The sequence below is a fragment of the Barbus barbus genome, assembly GCF_936440315.1.
Source record: "Barbus barbus genome assembly, chromosome: 6".
NCBI classification, from domain to species: domain Eukaryota; kingdom Metazoa; phylum Chordata; class Actinopteri; order Cypriniformes; family Cyprinidae; genus Barbus; species Barbus barbus.
This window is the reverse complement of record NC_136734.1, coordinates 17,111,903-17,132,653: the sequence shown is the minus strand read 5'-3', so window position 1 is coordinate 17,132,653 and position 20,751 is coordinate 17,111,903. Positions and strand designations below refer to the sequence as shown.

Genomic DNA, 20,751 nt, shown 5'->3' with positions numbered 1-20,751 from the left:
GTATACTCCAGGTACATTTAAAATACCTTTCATTTCAAGATTGATATTATACAGAGATCATACGAATCCTTATTAATATTAAAACACATTTTAGGCATACTATTAAGAAATGTGCATTGTGCAGCAAAAAAATACTCCAAGAAAAGTTTAACTATACTTTTATATCTGTAAATCGTGAGTGTTATGTCAATAAATATGTTCGTGAATTTGAAGTATACTTAGTAAGAAATAAATATACTTTAAATAAATTATGGCAAAGGTTTTTTTTACTAGGGTGTGAGGAAGCACTTCATCTGCTCTACCACTAGATGGAGATGCTGTTATAAAAGCTTGAACCTATGGTCACACACACATCACTATCAATTTCAACATTTCAACACTAATTATCTGTGTCACACAATGGAAATAGTCATGCATGTTCATAATGGGCATAAACACATGTGACAAACACATACACCTCAATGTCAATTTATCTCTGAACTGCACATTATAAATAGCCAAATGCATTCATCATTACAGGATGATATGATGCATCATGGCACTTAAATTTACAGAAATAACTATTCCATTTCTATTTGACTGAAATCTATTTGAATATTTAACCTTTTGACTTGTGTCATTTTTTGTGTCAACCTTTTCATTCAAAAAAATAAATGACTGTTGGTTTGATATTTTATTATGGATGTTATCTAAACATTTTTGTCAGCCAAACATTTACTCCTTGAGATTTTAAGTTAATATTTCAGCCATAAAAACACATTTATAGGTTTTTTTATATTGCTAAATGATCACATGACATGCAGGTAAACAAATAAAATTTTTCACGTTTTTTTAATTTATTTTAAAACGATTTATGTTAATTTTACCTTATTATGATAGAATTTATCAACTTTTCATCAACTCACAAAAACCCTAAAGCACATGAAACCCAGTTTGAGAAACCCTGAAACCCCTTTTATACAGGAAAGCTGCACAACTTCTTATTGTTTTGGCATTGGGGCACTGCCTTGTTCTTGGTATGCTAAGACACACCAGGTGAGAATGGACTCAGCAAAGCGTTTATTTCATTGCCTGAAGCTATGAAAGTGATTTGGCAAAACAAACGCACCGTCATTTGTCATGTCAATATAGCACACCCATGTGAAAGTGAAAGCAATGAAGAGAGTAATGCTGACATTTACAACAAAGGCTGGTGGAAAGACAGAGTGAAGTTCCTCAGACCCACCGCAATCTCAGTCAATGCTCTTAGATTAAAGGTGAAGTGTGTCACTTGTTCTCTGTAACAACCATTCTGATTTTAACTGAATGTACTGCAGACACAACAGATCCCAAACATTCACACACCATGTCTGTGACGCACTATAAAGCTAATCTTAAAAAGTGTTTTTATAATCCTCCTATCCTTTGTATATCACCTCATCTAATAACACTACAGACACTTCAACACTCTTTAAGTGTTAGTTCACCAAAATGAACATGCTGTCATCATTTACTCTCCCTCACGTCATTCTAAACCAGTATTGCTTTCTTTCTTCCATGAAACACAGAAAATATTTTGAAGAATGTCCTGACCACTCAATAAAATAATAATGAACACGTGATTCAGAATTTACACTACCTTTCAAAATTTGGGGGTTGGTAAGATTTTTATTTTTATTTTGAAAGAAATTAATACTTCTATTCAGCAAGCAATGCATGTCAAAAATGACCATAAAGCTATTCTTTGGGACTTTCGATTAATCCAAGAATCATTCCACAAAAATATTAAGCAGCACAAATGTTTTCAGCATTAATAAGAAGAATAGTATGCTCCTTGAACTGCATATCAGCATATTAGAATGATTTCTGAAGGATCATGTGACACTGAAGACTGGAGTAACGATGCTGAATATTCAGCTTTGCTGTCACAGAAAAAAGACTAAGAATGTTTCACAATATTACCCTTTTACTGTATTTTTGTGACTACATAAATACAGCCTTGGTGAGCATATAAAAAAAGTCTTCAAAAACATTTTCAAAAATCTTACAGACCCCAAACCTTTCAGACAAAGTCCCTCTGCAACTATGACAGACAGATTTACACATTATATACTTCCATAAATAACAAAGATTTCATTAATTACTAAGTACTTCTACAATCACACCAGTAAGCCAGTTATTACAAAAAAAAATTAAAAATCTCCTCAAGACAACAGAGAGAAGTTTACACTCTTAAAAATAAAGACGCTTAAAAGGTTCTTCACAGCGATGCCATGGAAGAACCACTTTTGGTTCCACTAAGAACCATTCAGTCAAAGGTCTTTAAAGAATCATCTCTTTCTTACCTTTTTATAATCTGAAGAACATTTTTTACGTCACAAAGAACCTTTTGTGCAACAGAAAGGTTCTTCAGATATTAAAGGTTCTTTATTGAACCATTTAGACAAAAAAGGTTCTTCTATGGCATCGTGAAGCACCTTTATTTTTAAGAGTGTACCTGCATCATGTTAACTGTTTTATGGCTTATTCTTCTAATTCAAAGCACACACACACACACACACAAACACGTAAACACGCAGTCATACCCCAGAGAGCAGCCCTTCTGGTGGTGTGGGTGAGACGGCCTCTCCATCCTGTCCCCGTGCGCAGAGGTGAGGAGACATGGTGGGCGACTCGTCAATGAATGGCATGGTCTCTGAGCCATCCTGAGACTTCCTGTCCTCTGCAGTATCTCCCTCATAGCCATCAGTATTGTAGTTAAAGTCTGGAAGAAGAAAACCGAGGAGTGAAAGATAGAGTTACAACAACTTTGCAATGTTAAAGGTCATGTGTGATTTCTGAACCACAAGTGGCACCAAATGGAACCGGAAAAAGTAATGGCTCACACCACTGCTTAATGCTGCCATGTTGGGCCGCTCAAACATTAGCGATGGTAAAAGCACTACAGTGTTTACATTTTTGAAGAAAATCAATCCACAAATGGTGCAATTAGTTGTCTGTGCAGAACATAGGGTATGTTTCATAGCTGATCTGCAAGTAGAGAAGAGGGTGGAGACTCTGGGTATGATTGACAGGATCTGTAGGACATGGTAGGAAGGGGTAGTGGGAAATCTGTGGGCATTTTAAGATGCTGTAATGCAGTATTACACCGGCTGCTATGGCTGACCACGCGTGCAGTGGGCGAGAAAGTGATTTTTCAAAGCTCTGCCAATATTAAAGATCCAAAGCAGAAACCAGCAGAAGCAAAACCTTTGAACGGCTAACTAATGTACAACCATTTATTACTTAATTTACACTATTAGACTAAAATTGCAGCTTTACAACAGAACCAAGTTATTGTATTCCAACTTGAATGGGAAATACATTTAAATGATATTTAAAATATGCTATTATCACACTGTTTACAATGATGCATTTAAATCCCACTAGCTTTCAAGCGAAGCAACAAAACAACTGAAAAACATTATTTTTTTCAAGTTTGCGATATGAGGTGACATGAAAAATAGTGACAAATCACTAGCAAAGCCCACCAACTACCTGACAAGCTACAAACATGTTAACTACAAGACAAAACATCCTAACAATGCCTGTTTAATACTGTATCCCAAAATATGCTATAAACATGTTAGCAATGTATTAAAATATGCTAGGTCCATTCTAAAAATGCTAGCAACACCTAACAAGCTAAAATATTCTAGAAACATGTTAGCAACATGATACAACATGCAAGCTTCATGCTAAAACATGCTTGAAACATGCTCGCAATGTATTAAAATATGCCAGGTCCATTCTAATAATGCTAACAACACCTAACAAAAGGCTAAAATATTTTAGAAGCATGTTAACAATGTGATAAATCGTTTTAGACACATCAAACATGTTGGCTACGTGATAAAACATGCTAGAAACCTGCTAAAAGATCTTTCATCCTTGATATATCCATATATCTACTGATTCTAGACAGCAAACCTTCAAGCTTTTAAAACTACAAACTTTCTGAGAAAGGCTTTTAAAGTGTGTCCAACTTTTTAATTTAGTCTTTTTGTGACATATGACAGCATTTCACAGAAATCACATCGAAAAGAACCAAGAATATTCCCATTAAACAGAACTTTAAGAGCACAAGGAGGAGCAAAAATCTCCTGTTAAAGTGTTTATGAGTTCGGCATCATTCACAGGAGATGTGTCTTCATTAAAATAGAAAATGCAGTGTGTTTGTGTGAAGACACACACTCCCACATGGCCAGAGACTGGCACAAAAACAAAAGATCTGCTTGACAACCCAACCCCGAGGGGCGGGACCGGCCCGTCTGTCACCATGGTTGTTACCGTGACGACCATTGATAACCAGTGCAGGAAGAGACCAATTGTAACTCAACTTGGTTACAATGCTGTGTTCCTTTCCCCTTGAAAATACATTGTGTGTCACATCAAAGTGGCACTGTCTGCCACTTAATACTCAAAGACGTAACAAAGCAAAAACAATAAGGCACCAAAACAATTTGTGTTTCATTTATTTCAATTTTTCATCTTTCTACTACAAAACAAAGATTTAGTTAGATCTTCCAACTGGTCTATGTATGTGAGCATGCTTACGTTCAATAAAGAGGCTGGTGATAAGACAGCACAGGAAATAACTGCTGAACAGAAATGTGGGTCAACAGGCTCTCATATCCGCTTTGCCTACAGCACTTTAACACGGGTCAAAATGACCTGCACTGACCAGAGCCAATCACTCCGTCATTCACTGCTGCTGCTGCAGGTCACACTCATCATCTGCTGATGTGAATTCACAACCCCAATTTTACTGCCATGCTCACTTTCATATTTTATTAGCTACAAATCCATATTTAAATACTTAAAATATATACTTACATTTTATAATTACATTTCAAAGATACTGGGAATTTAACCCATAGCCTTGCTGTTGCTAGAAACAGGCTTTACCAGTTAAGCAATAGAACAATAGTAAAACGTATTGAATTTTATTTTAAATCAAATTAAGCTTATTTAGTAGCCCATTTACATTTATTTTTATTTTCACATTTATAGACCATCATTACATTTACATATTATTTTCATGACAATTAAGCAGTTTTTTCCCTTGTTCTCAATAGGCCCTTTCGCACCGCAGGAACCTTTTCATAGTGCCCGAACTAATTGTGGAACTACCCACTTTTTGGCGTGTTCGCACCGCGGGAACTAGTTTTAATTCCCGGAACTCCGTTTGGAGGAACTAAATTAGCTCCTACTTTAGAGTAGGGTCTAAAACAGTTCCATAGGAACGCATGTAAGTGTACTCTGATTGGCTAAACACGTTCGAAAACGCCCTCACCCGCCATGATTTAAAATGCCGTGTAAACATATATAAACATTCCATGTACATTATTGTGAAACCCGCGAGACACAACAAAAACACAGCTCCGACCCACTGTCGGTGCGAATGCAACCCTTTAAATGGCACTGGGAAATAGTTTGCGCAAAATCGTCCCAGTACTTTAGTACTGTACTTTTAGTTCTGGAACTAAAGCGGTGCGAAAGGGGCTATACCATTTTACATATACATATATATATATATATATATATATATATGTGTATAAAAAACAGCAGAATTGACAATTGACTCTTTTGTCTTTTTTGTTTTGTTTGTGCAGTTGTTTGGGTTTTGTATGGACAAAACCCAGCTGCACATTTTTTATATTTATAATAAAACTTTGTAACTAGGCTACAATGGCTTTTTAAAGTCGTTCTAAAATAGGAATCAAAGCACAATCATGAATTAATGACTAAAGTCTCAAACCCAAAGATTTTTATAAAGAGATTCTTTATAAAAAGTTAAGACTAGTCCACGCCCCCCTAAAACAGCTCATTCACCCAAATGTTCAAGCAAAGAAAGAAGGCGTGGTTTCAGTAACCGCAGTAGTATTTGTTGATGCAGTCATGTCAGGGAGACGCTGTGTGTTTCTATGCGAAAGGAAAAGCACTTTAATTGGCCTTCCGAAAGTAGATGCAATTAGGAATCATCGGTTAAGATTATTTACAACATAACAGCACAACCAAAATGTTCGAATTTGTGCAACTCATTTTATGGACGACAGTTTCGTGAACCTAATAGAGTACCAGGCTGGCTAGCTATGCACGAAAACTATTCAAAAAAGAAGAAAAAAAAAGGGTCAGTTCCGACTTTGCTATGACAATCTGGCACTTCTGAATCAGCGACTTTAAGTATGTTTTGTTATTAGTTTGAGTATTTGCTATTGACAGTTCAAATGCGGAGTTTTGCGCGTAACGCGTCGTGTGAGTGTGTGTGTGAGGGGAACAGGGTCACATCACAGCGGAGTGTACAGCCCCTCAGAAATCATCTTAACCACGGCTTGTGTGCAAATATATACCAGCATCATCACTGTGTCTGTCATGCGACTCTGTTCCCCTCTCAGGCTTGAACTGATAAAACTAACTTGAAAGCTGAAGCGCTCGATTATGGTAAGGGGCGTTACATTTCCAACGCGTGCTTGTGGTGTTCGGCCAATCACAATGCACTGGATCAGCTGCCCAAAAAGAGCAGACTGCACTTGTTGGAAGGAAGGGCTTTGTAGAAAACAACACGTTTGAGAGAGGCGGAGCATAGAGGAACTACAGTATTTGAAAAATAATGTGTTTTTGAACATTAAAGCATGTCAACATATTCTGTTTAGGGGTCGACCGATTATCGGCCTGGCCGATTATTGGCACCGATATTAAGCATTTTTATGATAATCGGTATCGGTCATTTTCAAAACCGATGTGCCGATAAAATTATTTAATTTTGATACGCGCTATTTGGCTCTGATGCAGCCTGTCGGAACTCACCACTCTGTGGCCTAGAGCAGTCTCCGCCCACCGCGCATCTGATTTGTTGAGAGTCAGGAGTCCGACCAATCAACGTGGAAGACTAAAGGCGCTCTCACACCGAAAGCGCTTGCTAACTGATGCTGCTTCATCACGCATCAGTTCTCTCTCAAAGCCAGCAGCAGACGTTGCTCAAGTTGCAATAAATTACAATCCACTACACTGAAGTTGTAAAAACCTCAATATTATCTATTTATGGTTTCCGAGATGGGGGAAACGCAGGGGGAATCGCGGAATCCAGTCATATGGAATTTACTGTATAACACGGAATTAGTCAAAGTTTGGATGAATTAATCAAAAGTAGGTCAGTACACTTAAATCGACTCATGATATGGACTATCTGTAAACATTAAGCTGCAAAAAGACTATTTAAATATGAATTCTGCATGTTCGGCGTGTCTCTGTATATGTGAATGGCACAGACGCGCGGTTTTGACACACACACACACACACACACACACACACACACACACACACTGAAGTGCGCGACGCTCGCGGTGTATTCCGCATCTGCCATGTCACTAAATGAGGACATAAATACATGAACATCATCCCCAGAACTGCTCTGAGAGTTACTTCATGAGCATTTGACTGTTTCGTTTGAGTAAAACGATCGTCATATCATAAATAGGCTACAGAAACTTAAGAGGTCCTCATGGCAACCCGTCAAAATAAAAGTTCGGTTTATTTACTAATGCTACTACAATTATTACAACTTTTGTTTAAAAGAACAATCACACAATACGCTATTTCTTACATGTTTTAATTTTAATAGTAAACACATTTGTTTGACAAAAAATTGTTTAATTCTCATTTGATTAAAAGATAAATTAAATTAATGTTTTATGCCTTCATTTGCACTGCTCTGTAAATGAAAACTAATGGAAATTACTGTCAGATAGGCCAAGACTAAGATACTGTCACATAGGCCAAGATTGTGATGACGGAAATTGGGACATTTCAATAGGCTATTGAACCAAGTGAGCCTATAACAGGCTATTAGTGTTATAGTTTCATTAAAATAGTTGCGGTCTTCTTCACAACTTCTACAATGGAGCTATGAAGACAATTAAATTATTTACACTTATTATATACATTGCGCTTTTTAAATTAATCAACTGATGTGCATTAGATGATGAATTGAATAGTCCCCTCTTGTAGGTTATGATTTAGTCAACCGAAAATAATTAATGAAGAATTATGAGAGGTTATGCTACTACACATACATTTCTAACATGTAAATTATTGAAGCCAAATACTTACATTTCCCCAAGCTGTTTAGCTGTAGTATTTATTATTCATAGGCTTAATCATGAAGCATGCAGTGGCCCCACTTTTAACTCTCTCTTTATATATTACCCTTATTGTAGATGGATGCATGGAGGAAGACAAGAGTAAGAAGTGCAACCAACACTAGGGAAGGCCGTTTTTGTCGTTTTTGCCCTTGTTATTCTTAATTTTGACATTCATTTTCATTTTTACACCAGACATATATATATCGGTTCAATATATCGGTTATCGGTCTACAATAATCGGTATCGGCATCGGCCCTGAAAAACACATATCGGTCGACCCCTAATTCTGTTACACCAAATACACAAAATAATGATCTTTAAAATAGCATCATATGACCCCTTTAAGCATTTAGCCTATATGATGCATAATTATTTGAGATTTAATGATATAATGCTATATTATTATTGTTATTAAACTATAGGCCAAGTCATTTAGATAATTTTTAATTTTACAAGTAAAAATGTATAAAAACATATTTCCACTTTATTACACAAACGGTGTCAACCTCCCTTTATTGTTAACATATGCAAGATTTGTATTTGCCGCGGTGGTAAGCACGGCGGTAATAGGCATTCTGGTTGACTACCTACTGTACCAGCAGAAAAATTGTCAAAACTGGTTCAGTACAGTAATAAATGCAGTCTTCATATGCAAATCATGTGTGCCTCATATCACAATGTGTATAAATGTGTGTAGTGCAAGAGAGAACTAAACACCAAGAACACACCAGTAAAGAGTTAATCTACACTTCCTTTTTTCAAAAACTTATTACCCTCATGAAGCAGCAAACACACAACACACTGCCCTGTTTGGCCTTGATGCCTGTTTAATGTGTTTAGACAGTGTACAAGGGAAGAAAAATCAATTGGTACATCAGCAAACCTGAAGTGCAGCTTTAGCGGAGAGAGACTGTAGTCGCATGTGGCTCTGCGTACATATGCTGAATGCATTATGGGATTTTAGCAACTGGTTTCTTTAGCTACAGAGCCACAGAGAAGAAAAATCCAATATAAATCTGATGCTATAAGAGATGTTTTAAAGAGATTAACAAAGATCCCACATAGTGTGGGGGCAAACAGTTTAAGCATTTAAGCTAAACAACATGGGATATTCAATCTTTTAAAGTAAATACCGATTAAATGGAGTCAAATAGATGCAACTGTGCAATATTTAGACATGTTAAGAAAAAAAAGCACAGAACTGTACACACCCACCCTGCCACATATACACACACTTTTTCTGTCTTACTGTGGGGTGAAATGATGGATCGCAGGACGCATGCAGCCTCAAAGAAGAAAGACATGTGAATGCTATCCTAAACTTCACAAGGTATACAGCACACAGCACCAAACAGACCTCATGTTATCAGAGGAACAACACACGCACGCACACATGGGGGATGTAACAAATATAGGAACCTTTGAAAAGGTTTTATTCAAATATATGGAAATACAATTCAAGGTAAACAATGCTTCATAGTTCAACAGTCAGAATAGACAGGAACACATTTATTTGAGACAGTTGTTATTATTTGCCACAAAGACTGTTGTTATTTTTAACCCATGTATTCTTGTATTTTAATAGAACCATTTTAGAAATAAAAATTTCACAATTCTTTATTCCAATTATGATGGCACAGCAAAAACTATATAACTTTAGTAAACTGTCAAATACACACAAGTTTGTGTTAAAATCACCTATACAGAGAGCTACAGAAAAACTTTCGCCATGGCGTTAGAACTGGTACACAGTTGTTGCGTGCGAAAACACAATGGTGGCACCATGGGTGGAAAAGTACAGATTAAGGGGTGGTAATGTAATAAGATCCCCTTTCTACGTCACGAAGGTAGTGAAATTGGCTCGTTTTTTCACAAGCTTGCAGAGAAAGGCATGCCAAAAAAAATTTGCTGGGTTGTTCTTTTTCATGTTTCCTGGGTTGGTAGATTACATCATTTAAGCACATTTAATGTTTAAACTGGCAAAACATAAAAAGACATCCTGAGTCCTTGTCAAGTCTTTGCTAGTCATATAGAGTTGAGAAAAACACACATAGAATTATGTACAGTATACTATACTGTCATTAGTTCCCCATTGATATTTTGATATTAATTTCCTTTCTAACACTAGATTAGCCACGGAGTCAGAGACAAATGTGAATGTTGTCAGTTTTTTTTATTTTACTTGTCCGCTAAATGCACATAAAAGGTGCTACAAAAATCTACAGATTTCCTCTAGGTAACATCTATAATGTCTTGGAAATGATGAGTGCACATCCTGTTCTTGAGTGGCTGAAGCGAAACTGTCAAATTTGATTTCAAGCCATTTTCCTGCAGACAAGGAAAAGTGTTCAGGCGTAAATGGTAAAAGGCTTGTAATAGTTGTTTACTGTCCTGCTTTCCATAATAGCAGCTGGTTGGAAAGGTCAACAGTCCGGTCTTTGTGCTGTGCTGTATGAAAGAGCTATCTTACCACCACACAGTCCTGTTAAAACACGCCACATCAACGCTGATTACTGCCTGAGCTTATCATGATATGAATGAAAGGAAACACGCACATCTGCTTACTGTCACACCACGGTCCCTTTCAGAGACCTCACTAAATAATCTGCTATTAAAGCAATAAACCGAAAAGGCCATGCATTATACATCCAAGGTTACCATGATGAAGGAAAATCTGGAAAGATCAGGGATTTTTTTTTTTTTCAGGGGAATATAGATCTAAAATGTTTCATACTGCTTTTGTGTTGACTAAAATGTACAAGTCAAAGTAACTCATTATGAAGGCCTTATAAGCTTGTTGGTCTAAATACAATATTTTGCACAAAGTATTTTAGACCAAATATTAAATGTTTACTACATTTTTATTCATGCTTTTTTAACATCTTTATTTGTGAAAAATCAAGAGTTCCTATTTAAAATACATGCTTATATGACAGTTTTATTTTTATTAAGTTTAAATTACTGTATGTTGTCAATATAAATTTAACTGCAATCATATATGAAGTAATGAAGTAGTTTAATCAATGTACAGATAGAATATTAAAAATTTTGCATATAAGTCAAACATATTAAGGTTCTGCAATATATAAATATATTGTGGAAACTTAAATTCCTTTAGAGCTGCTTTGCAACGATTAGTATCGTAAAAAGCGCTATACAAATAAACTTGAATTGAATTGAATATTAATGAAAAAAGTATGTAAATTCAAGGGTAAATCACTGATAACACAAAGAGAGAGTTATGGTAAACGAGACTGCAAATATCCCTGTAAAATTTCAGTATTTCAACTCAAATCAATCAAACTCAGAGCGACTCTATGGAAGAAAGTTCCAGCAGTCATATGACCCTGAGGACATTTAAATCTGCCACACTTATGATTTAACACCCAGCACAAACTGTGCTCACAAACTACCAGAAAGTTTCTATGTGATCTAGTGAATGTGATCCATAACTCACAGACTAATGAAACAAATCACTCAAGAGGACACATTAAACCCGTGTCATTAATCACATGACCTGCCTGAGCGCCACTGTCGACTGCATTCTTCATTCAAATGGATAAACGTTTTTGTGTAAACAGAAACAGGAACACAAGCACTTCTAGCTATGCAAGCAATATTGTGTAAAAGTATATGAAAATTTGACTGTGATCCTGTGATGGCAAAGCTGAATTTTCAGCATCATTACTGCAGTCCTCAGTGTCACAGGATCCTTCAGAAATCATTCTAATGTACTGGTTTGAAAACAGTTGTGCTGCTTATTATTTGTGTGTAAACTGTCATACTTTTTTCATGATTCTTTAATGAATGAAGGTTGAAAAAGCTATGGTTTAGTTAAAGTCTTACTGTTGCTTTGTGTTAAAATAATGATTAGTAAATACAGAAAGTAACATTAATCTACAGTAGCTTAATAAATGCCGTAATAGTACTGTGCATTGTTAGGTTATGATTCCTAATGTGTTAACTAATGTTAATGAATTTAACTTAATTGTAAAGTAAAAAGGAAAAGTTGGCACAACTTTTCCATAACATGTAACGGTAATGAGTCATGATGTTACATCAGTGCTTCATGATGACATGGGTTGAAGTTTTGATGATGTCACAGTACTTGTACACACTGTGGTATTCCCACGTCAGCTCCCAACAACACACAAAGGCACACGGATCTCTTCTGATGGACAGCCAGCTACCCTTTAGCCCCGTCACTGTCAATCAACAGCTTGTTTCCATGCCGAGTGCCCAGGCTGCCATAACAACTTGAGATTCTTCAATGCAGTCACTGGCTGAATGAGAATGAGAGGCTCCTGAATATGAAACAATGCTCTATTTATAGGCATGCGAGTGAGTTTAAAGGTTCCAACTATAATGGACATACAGTGGAAACACCAGAAACAACATCAAACTGCTGTCAGCCAGTATGGAGAGTGAATAAGCCTCTTATCATGAATTAATTATGGGAGAAAAATATACTACATTTGCAAAATAGGTATTTAAATAGGTCACAGTATGTTGGCGTCTAAAAATAGTTCTCATCTTATAATAAATAAATCTTATAATAGTCTTATAATACTAAAAATATTTTTCATGCATGTGCTTTTTGTTCCTTTCCATATAAGTTAACCATTACTATTGCAGTGACACAACATTTCAGGTACAAATTCATGAAAAGCCTAATTTTCCAAGGCAAAAATATGACTAAGAGAAAGGAAACAAAGAAAAAACAAACAAAGACAAGACAAAATTAGCTTTAGTGTCAGGTGGCATACCTACAGTCTACCCACGGATCATTCACATGATGTCTGATGCATACTGCACACTAAAATGGCAATGACGAAGCCAGAACGTATTCCTTTCTGATGGAAGGTCTACACACATTGTCCTAATTTGTTTACTGTAGTCTATACAATATTCACGGAGACTGCTATGTCATCATTCCAGATCGGACACCACTTTGTTGCACTACGGTCTATTATTGCGGTAGGATCGATTTCAGATTCACTTCCAGTGTAAGTGGAAAGTCCTTGGACAGAACAGGCTACAGTGTGCATCAGACTCTATGCCAGCAATCAAAAGTCTGTCTCCAGCCAAACCTGGGCTAAATTAGAATGCATGCACCTAAAATAGAATTGATCCCAGCAGGAATCATTCATCAACAGGTATCTAGTCAGTGTAAACGTTGTATGATAATGGAAGATAAGAGAAATGATTGCGCAGTGGAAGAATTTTCCATAAAATCTCTTAAGGTAAACCAGTGACGGTAAATGGTTATGGTTATGTTTTAGCATTGCTAATGTTTCAGACCCCATAAAATCTGAAACGTTCTTTTTGAGGCTAATATATCAAAATATTAGTGTTCTCTTGATGGTAAATCATTTTAGCAAAAGTTTGGTGTTTGGTTTTTGAAAGAAGTCTCTTATGCACACCAAGGCTGCATTTATTTGATTAGAAACAGTAAATCAAATATTTTTCATATATATATTTTAAATGTAATTTATTCCTGCAATGGCAAAGCTGAATTTTCAGCATCATTACTACAGTCTTCAGTGTCACATATTCCTTCAGAAATCATTCTAAAATGCGTATTTGATGCTCAAGAAACTTTTATTATTAACAGTATTGAAAACAGCTGCTTTTTTGTGGAAATAATGTTTCAGGATAAATTTGAGAGAAAGTTCAGAACAGAAACATCTTTTGTAGGATTATAAATATTACAAAATAAAAATGATAAAATTAAATGATAAAAGTGTACATTTAATGCATTCTTGCTATTTAAAAGCAATAATTAAAAAATATGTATATACTTTTGAGCAGTGTATACACATAATACCAAAAATATTGATGACGCATCAAAATCTTGTAGCTGTATAAAAATGTAATGAGGTTACAACTATTCTCAAACAATGTTACATCACTTTTCCCAGGATCCTTGCTTTCTAGCAAATACACAACACAAATCACACTTTCATTAGACAATAAATATACCAAAAGACTATCCATTGTAGAGTCTAGTCTGATTAATTCAATCATTTTGACCACTCATCTGACTGGTTTATGTAATAAGTAGGAATAAGTGCTAAACGTCTTCTGGAGAAAGGGAAAGAGACAAGTATCTGCACATGAGCAAAAAAATGTATTAAAAATTTAAAACACAATACTATATTTGAGGATGAAGAGTTTGACAGATACTGTAATGAAAAGACTGAGAAAGAAAGATCTCTGCAGATTAAGATGTATTTTAACATAATAACTGGCACACATCCGTTTTAATATAAGTAAGTAAGTGTTTCCTGTTTCCTCTGAGGACTGATGTTGAGAGGTGGCTCATTTCTCCGCTGTAATGGAGAGACTGAGGGGATGCATGTGTGGTTCACACGAACATCCCACCCAGTCGACTCCACTCTGACAAGATGACTGATGAACAGCAGATACACACACGCACATCGCCCATGTTAAAGTGGCCAGCTTAAATGTCCTTTCATAGGAAACTGGTTTTAGTGAATGCAATTAATTGTAAGGTATTAGACAACCTCCAACACAGTGTTGGGCTGCTGCTGTTTGTATTATGTGTGCATGTGTTAAACAGAGCACCAAATAAATGGATCTCAGCAGCAGGACTGCTGTGTTTGAAGAACGGCTGTAATCTAATTTGCTGAGTGCAGAGTGATGATTAGTCCCACTGCTGTAAAGCCCACAACACAATTCAGAGGGGATCTGAGATCACACTTTTGCCTCTCCACACTGATCCCAGCATGAGCCAAGAGAAAAAAATAATAATTCACAAGCTCCTTATGCAGCGCTCCCTTCTGAAAAGCTCTCTGAGCTGCTGAGGTTTAATTGGTTAGTATTCATTTGTGTCTCATTGAATGTTTGATTTATTTAATTGTATTTTTAAATAAAATTATTTATTTTGTTTTTATTTTGCATTTTGTGTATTTAATTTTTTTGTTTGTATTTTATTGTTTGTTTTGTTTGCTGTTTAGTTTCATCCCAATTCACCTAAAAAATTAAGTATATAAGTATACATATAACATAATATTGAGTGTATAACAGTAGAGTACGCAAGTGTAGAAATAATACCTTGGGATACTCATTTCAAGATGCTATGATTAGGAACACACTAATTCTTATTTTGAATATTTAGGGCAGATGTGAATGGTGTTATGTGTATAGGGACACAGTATTTATTTGGTTTTGTTTTGTTTCTGACAGCTAATGCTTCTATCCATGTTATATTCAGTGTTGGGGAAAGTTACTTTTAAAAGTAATGCATTACAATATTGCGTTACTCCCTAAAAAAGTAACTAATCACGTTACTTAGCTACTTTTTATGGAAAGTAATGTGTTACGTTACTTTTGCGTTACTTTTTAAATATGAGCAGGGCTTGATTGTTTTTAATACAAGAAATGACATTAATACAAATGTAAAAGCCCTGTATCTTGTGAAGGAAAAGTAAATTCACGTCTGTAAAGTAAAACTCAGGATAAGAAGGTTTAACACTCTTCGGCAATAAAAAAAAACAATGAAGTACAATTGTTAGTTTATCTAAAGTCATTTTTGCTTATTAGTATGGTTGAACTGGATCATCAGAGGTCAGCAGCAAAGACATTGGTTAATAAAATGGGATTAGATACATTTGTGTTGTTTAACATATTTAATTATTGCAGTTTGCGTCATATTCTGAGTTTGCATTTCACTGTTTTAATTCATTTTGATGAATACTAAATCAGTTTTTTGCGAGTGGGATGAATTCATGCACATTCACATTTACATCTATAGTAACAGCATGCTCACACAGCGCACTGTCAGTCAATAAATGGGACAAAAGTAACTGGCGTTTTTGAAAAAGTAACTAGATATTTTAGTAAAAGATATTTTCTTGTAAATTAAAAAGTAATGCGTTACTTTACTAGTTACTTGAAAAAAGTAATATTATTACGTAACTCGCGTTACTTGTAATGCGTTACCCCCAACACTGGTTATATTGTACACAAACAAACTTGCTAAATAAGTACTCAGATATTAAATTTGAAATATATATAGTCAGAAGGAGTAAAAAAAAAAAAAGAGCAGAAAAATGAGAGTACAATGTCCTTCCTCAGCACTTTTGTGCAACTGCTCAAGAGAATTACGTAATCTTTTGCAACTCCCTCTGGCTCGCTGTCTTTCTGCATTTCTAGATTTTTAACCCTGTGGAAATAGAGGCAAGACTAATATCAGTCAGTGTGTGTGTGTGTGTGTGTGCGCGCGCGCGTGTGTGTGTGTGTGTGTGCGCGCGCGTGTGTGTGTGCGCGCGCGTGTGTGTGTGTGTGTGCGTGTGTGTGTGCGCGTGTGTCAGAGTCTCATCTGGTGAGGGTTATTGAGGGCACGAGGGGGATCACAGTTTCTCTTCAGGGACGTCATTAGGATAAGAATGAGGAGGAGATGAAGAGAAGAGAGGGATGATGTGAAAAAGATAAGCAATCACAGTATAACGATAATACAAAACTAGATCTTTACATATTCCACAAGATGAAAATCTCAAAACCAATCACTTTAAAGGTAACAGCACATATCTCTTCCCAGCAAAACAAAACTCTGCAAGATGATTTAAGTGTATGTGAGTTATATTCTTATTCTTATAAAAGTTGGTAAAACTGTTTGTCCAATGTCTACAGCACACCTTACCCTCAGCATGAAAAACAGTAACAGTGATGCTTGCCTATAAGACGAACAAAATGAGAGGAGGGGTTGAGAGGAAAAAGTGGGGTGGTGACAGACAGTTTTGCCATCTGTTCTTTTCTGTAAAGATGAGACCATAACACACACACACCTCAGAACATGCAGAGCACAAATATCAATTCACTTACGACTTCAGTAATCGATGCAAACACTGTATCAAGAACAATCAGTGCCAGTGGCCAAAACACACAAACACACACTCCTTATACAACACGTGAACTAATAGTGGCAGAGAAAATTCCAATCAATATCACCATCACTGCGTTAAATTGGAATCCCTCTCCATGAAAGCCTCTCATCTGAGAAGCCAGAAGCGGTTTAGCAGAACAGACACATCTATTTTCCACAGTGTTTTCATCTCTTTCTCTCTCACACATCTTCACTACATTCACTTTCTTTCTATATCTCTATTCATTCTTACTCGTTTTGTCTTTCCACTGGATCAGGGCTCAATAATAAGGATAGCTGAGTATAATAATGTTTCAGGCTGGTTGAGAGAATTGAGCTTATATACACAACTACCCAAAAGTTTATTTTTTGAAAGAACATAGAAAAAGTAAACTGATCAAAACTGACAGTTGTCAGAGAACGACCAGGCTTTCCTCTCAACCAATTGCCACGATCCACGTCACCAGAGTTCTAATCACCCGCACCTGCACCTCATCAGCGAACAATCACCACACACTTAAAAGCACTCTCCTCAATCACAACAGGGTCCGATCTTGTTGTAACATACAAGGACCGACGCTCTCAAGACTCATAGCTGAGTATACTACCTGACGATACTTACCTGTTGAAACTTACCTCTTGTTCTGCTCCTCTTCATCTTCCCCATCCGCAGATCCAGACGCTCGACGACGGACACTGTTGTGGTTACCACTCACTGGACACGTATCACGGCACACAGAGCACTCCCCTGCACGCTGGAGGTTCCCGCTGTCATCATCCCTGTCAAAGACACAGTGACTGAGTTTATCCCGGCTCACGGGTCTCCTGTAACTCCATTGACTTCTACTCATCTCAAGAATACCAACCCCTCAGTTCTTCCGATTCCAGATTCACTATTAAACCCCTTTGTTCTTTCACTAACCTGCTGTGTCTGACAAGTTCAATACAGAAGATCGGACCGACACAGAAGATGGGCGAGCTCGCGCAATTTTTTGAGCTGGCTCACGCCATCCAGGACCCCATCCACTATTTGATGGCATTTGCGCCTCTCGCCCTCGCCAGCTCACTCGAGGATGAGACCATCAAGATGCTGCTCCGGCTCGGGCTCACGCACCACCAGCAGCGAGAGCTCCCAGACACCTCCGACCTCACTTGGAGAGAAGCCATCATCCGGTGTCTGGAGAGTCTCCGACCCCGAGCCGGAGCCTTATCCCCGGCGAAGTATGTTCCGCCCGCGGCGACGTGGAAACCGCCGCAACAGGCGACGAACGTTGCGCCGTTTACGGCGATGATGGTCCCGTCCAGCCCCGCACCTCCCGTGCGCCCTCTAATGTCCGCGCTGCAAGAGCGTCCTCTAATGTCCGCGCGGCAAGCGCGCCCTATAATGTCTGCGCGGCAAGCGCGCCCTCTAATGTCCGCGCTACAAGAGCGCCCCTTTGAATCCGCGCTGCAAGAGCGCCCTCAAGAGTCCGTGCTGCAAGAGAGCCGTCCTGAGTTCCCGCTGGTTCCGTCCAGCCGTCCTGAGTTCCCGCTGGTTCCGTCCAGCCGTCCTGAGTTCCCGCTGGTTCCGTCCAGCCGTCCTGAGTTCCCGCTGGTTCCGTCCAGCCGTCCTGAGTTCCCGCTGGTTCCGTCCAGCCCACCTGAGTTCCCGCTGGTCCCGTCCAGCCCACCTGAGTTCCCGCTGGTCCCGTCCAGCCCACCTGAGTTCCCGCTGGTCCCGTCCAGCCCACCTGAGTTCCCGCTGGTCCCGTCCAGCCCACCTGAGTTCCCGCTGGTCCCGTCCAGCCCACCTGAGTTCCCGCTGGTCCCGTCCAGCCCACCTGAGTTCCCGCTGGTCCCGTCCAGCCCCGCGCCGCAAGAGCGCCCTCAAGAGTCCGCGCCGCAAGAGCGCCCTCAAGAGTCCGCGCCGCAAGAGCGCCCTCAAGAGTCCGCGCCGCAAGAGCGCCCTCCAGCGTCTCCGCTGGTCCAGTCCAGCGCTCCTTCGTCTCCGCTGGTTCTATCCAGCTTCGCGCCTCCCGTGCGCCCTCAAGTGTCTGCGCTGCAAGAGCGCCCTCAGGAGTCCGCGCTGCAAGAGCGCCCTCCTGCATCTACGCTGGTCCCGTCCAGCTCTCCATCGTCTCCGCTGGTTCCGTCCAGCTCCGCGCCTCCAGAGCGCCCCCCAGTGCCCGCTCCTCCAGAGCGCCCTCTAGTGCCCGCTCCTCCAGAGCGCCCTCAAGTGCCCGCTCCTCCAGAGCGCCCCCAAGAGTCCGCTCCTCCAGAGCGCCCCCAAGAGTCCGCTCCTCCAGAGCGCCCCCAAGCGTCCGCTCCTCCAGAGCGCCCCCAAGCGTCCGCTCCTCCAGAGCGCCCCCAAGCGTCCGCTCCTCCAGAGCGCCCCCAGGAGTCCGCTCCTCCAATGTGGCCCCCAGAGGGGAACTTTCCCAAAGAAATTTTGGGGGGGGGCCATATAGTCTCAGTCGGTGTGGCCAGGCCAAGGGCCAAGGCCACGGAGCACCCCGATCCGCCAAGGCCGCCCAAGGACCCCGATCCGCCAAGGCCGCCCGAGGACCCCGATCCGCCAAGGCCGCCCGAGGACCCCGATCCGCCAAGGCCGCCCGAGGATCCAGATCCGCCATGGTCGCCCGAGGACCCCGATCCGCCAAGGCCGCCCGAGGCTCCTGATCCGCCATGGTCTCCCAAGGCTCCAGATCCACCATGGCCTCCCAAGGCTCCGGATCCACCCTGGTCTCCCGAATCTCCAGTCCTGCCAGGGCATCCCAAGGCTCCTGATCCGTCCTGGAGGCTTCCCTGTCATATCCTGGTCCTGCTCCAGCCTCCAGGACGCCCGCCCCCCCTCCCCGATGTTACTGTTACGGTGCGGGACGCACCTTCCGGGAGGGGGAGATACTGTCAGAGAACGACCAGGCTTTCCTCTCAACCAATTGCCACGATCCACGTCACCAGAGTTCTAATCACCCGCACCTGCACCTCATCAGCGAACAATCACCACACACTTAAAAGCACTCTCCTCAATCACAACAGGGTCCGATCTTGTTGTAACATACAAGGACCGACGCTCTCAAGACTCATAGCTGAGTATACTACCTGACGATACTTACCTGTTGAAACTTACCTCTTGTTCTGCTCCTCTTCATCTTCCCCATCCGCAGATCCAGACGCTCGACGACGGACACTGTTGTGGTTACCACTCACTGGACACGTATCACGGCACACAGAGCACTCCCCTGCACGCTGGAGGTTCCCGCTGTCATCATCCCTGTCAAAGACACAGTGACTGAGTTTATCCCGGCTCACGGGTCTCCTGTAACTCCATTGACTTCTACTCATCTCAAGAATACCAACCCCTCAGTTCTTCCGATTCCAGATTCACTATTAAACCCCTTTGTTCTTTCACTAACCTGCTGTGTCTGACAAGTTCATTACAACAGTAAAGATATTTCTAATTTTACAAAAGATTTGCTTTTCAATTAAATGGAGTCCTATTGAAATTTCTATTAATTAAACAATCCTGAAAAAAACTGTAGTTTTTAAGCAGCACATTAACACAGAAGAAGAAGAAGAAGAAGAAGAAGAAGAAGAAGAAAGGTCATGTGATACTGAAGACTGGAGAAATGATGCTGAAAATTCAGCTGCCATAACAGAAATAAAGCACATTTTTAAAAAGATTAAAACAGATAAATTGTTACTTTACACTATAATAATATT

The 20,751-nt window shown here is 39.5% G+C and overlaps 1 protein-coding gene across 2 annotated transcripts in view; it reads right to left on the bottom strand.

Moving 5' to 3' along the window:
- The window catches only part of abr (ABR activator of RhoGEF and GTPase), a 179,358-nt gene that overhangs the window by 107,961 nt on the left and 50,646 nt on the right, over positions 1-20,751 (bottom strand). The window contains exons 1-2 of one of the 2 annotated variants that reach the window (XM_079419322.1): positions 9,412-9,547; positions 2,565-2,743 (exon numbers count right to left, since the gene is read on the bottom strand). In XM_079419322.1, the coding sequence (XP_079275448.1) occupies positions 2,565-2,743; positions 9,412-9,466 (234 nt within the window). In that variant the 5' untranslated portion in view covers positions 9,467-9,547. Of the gene's footprint in view, positions 1-2,564; positions 2,744-9,411; positions 9,548-20,751 lie in introns of those variants that run through there. The other variant, XM_079419321.1, reaches the window with a different exon arrangement.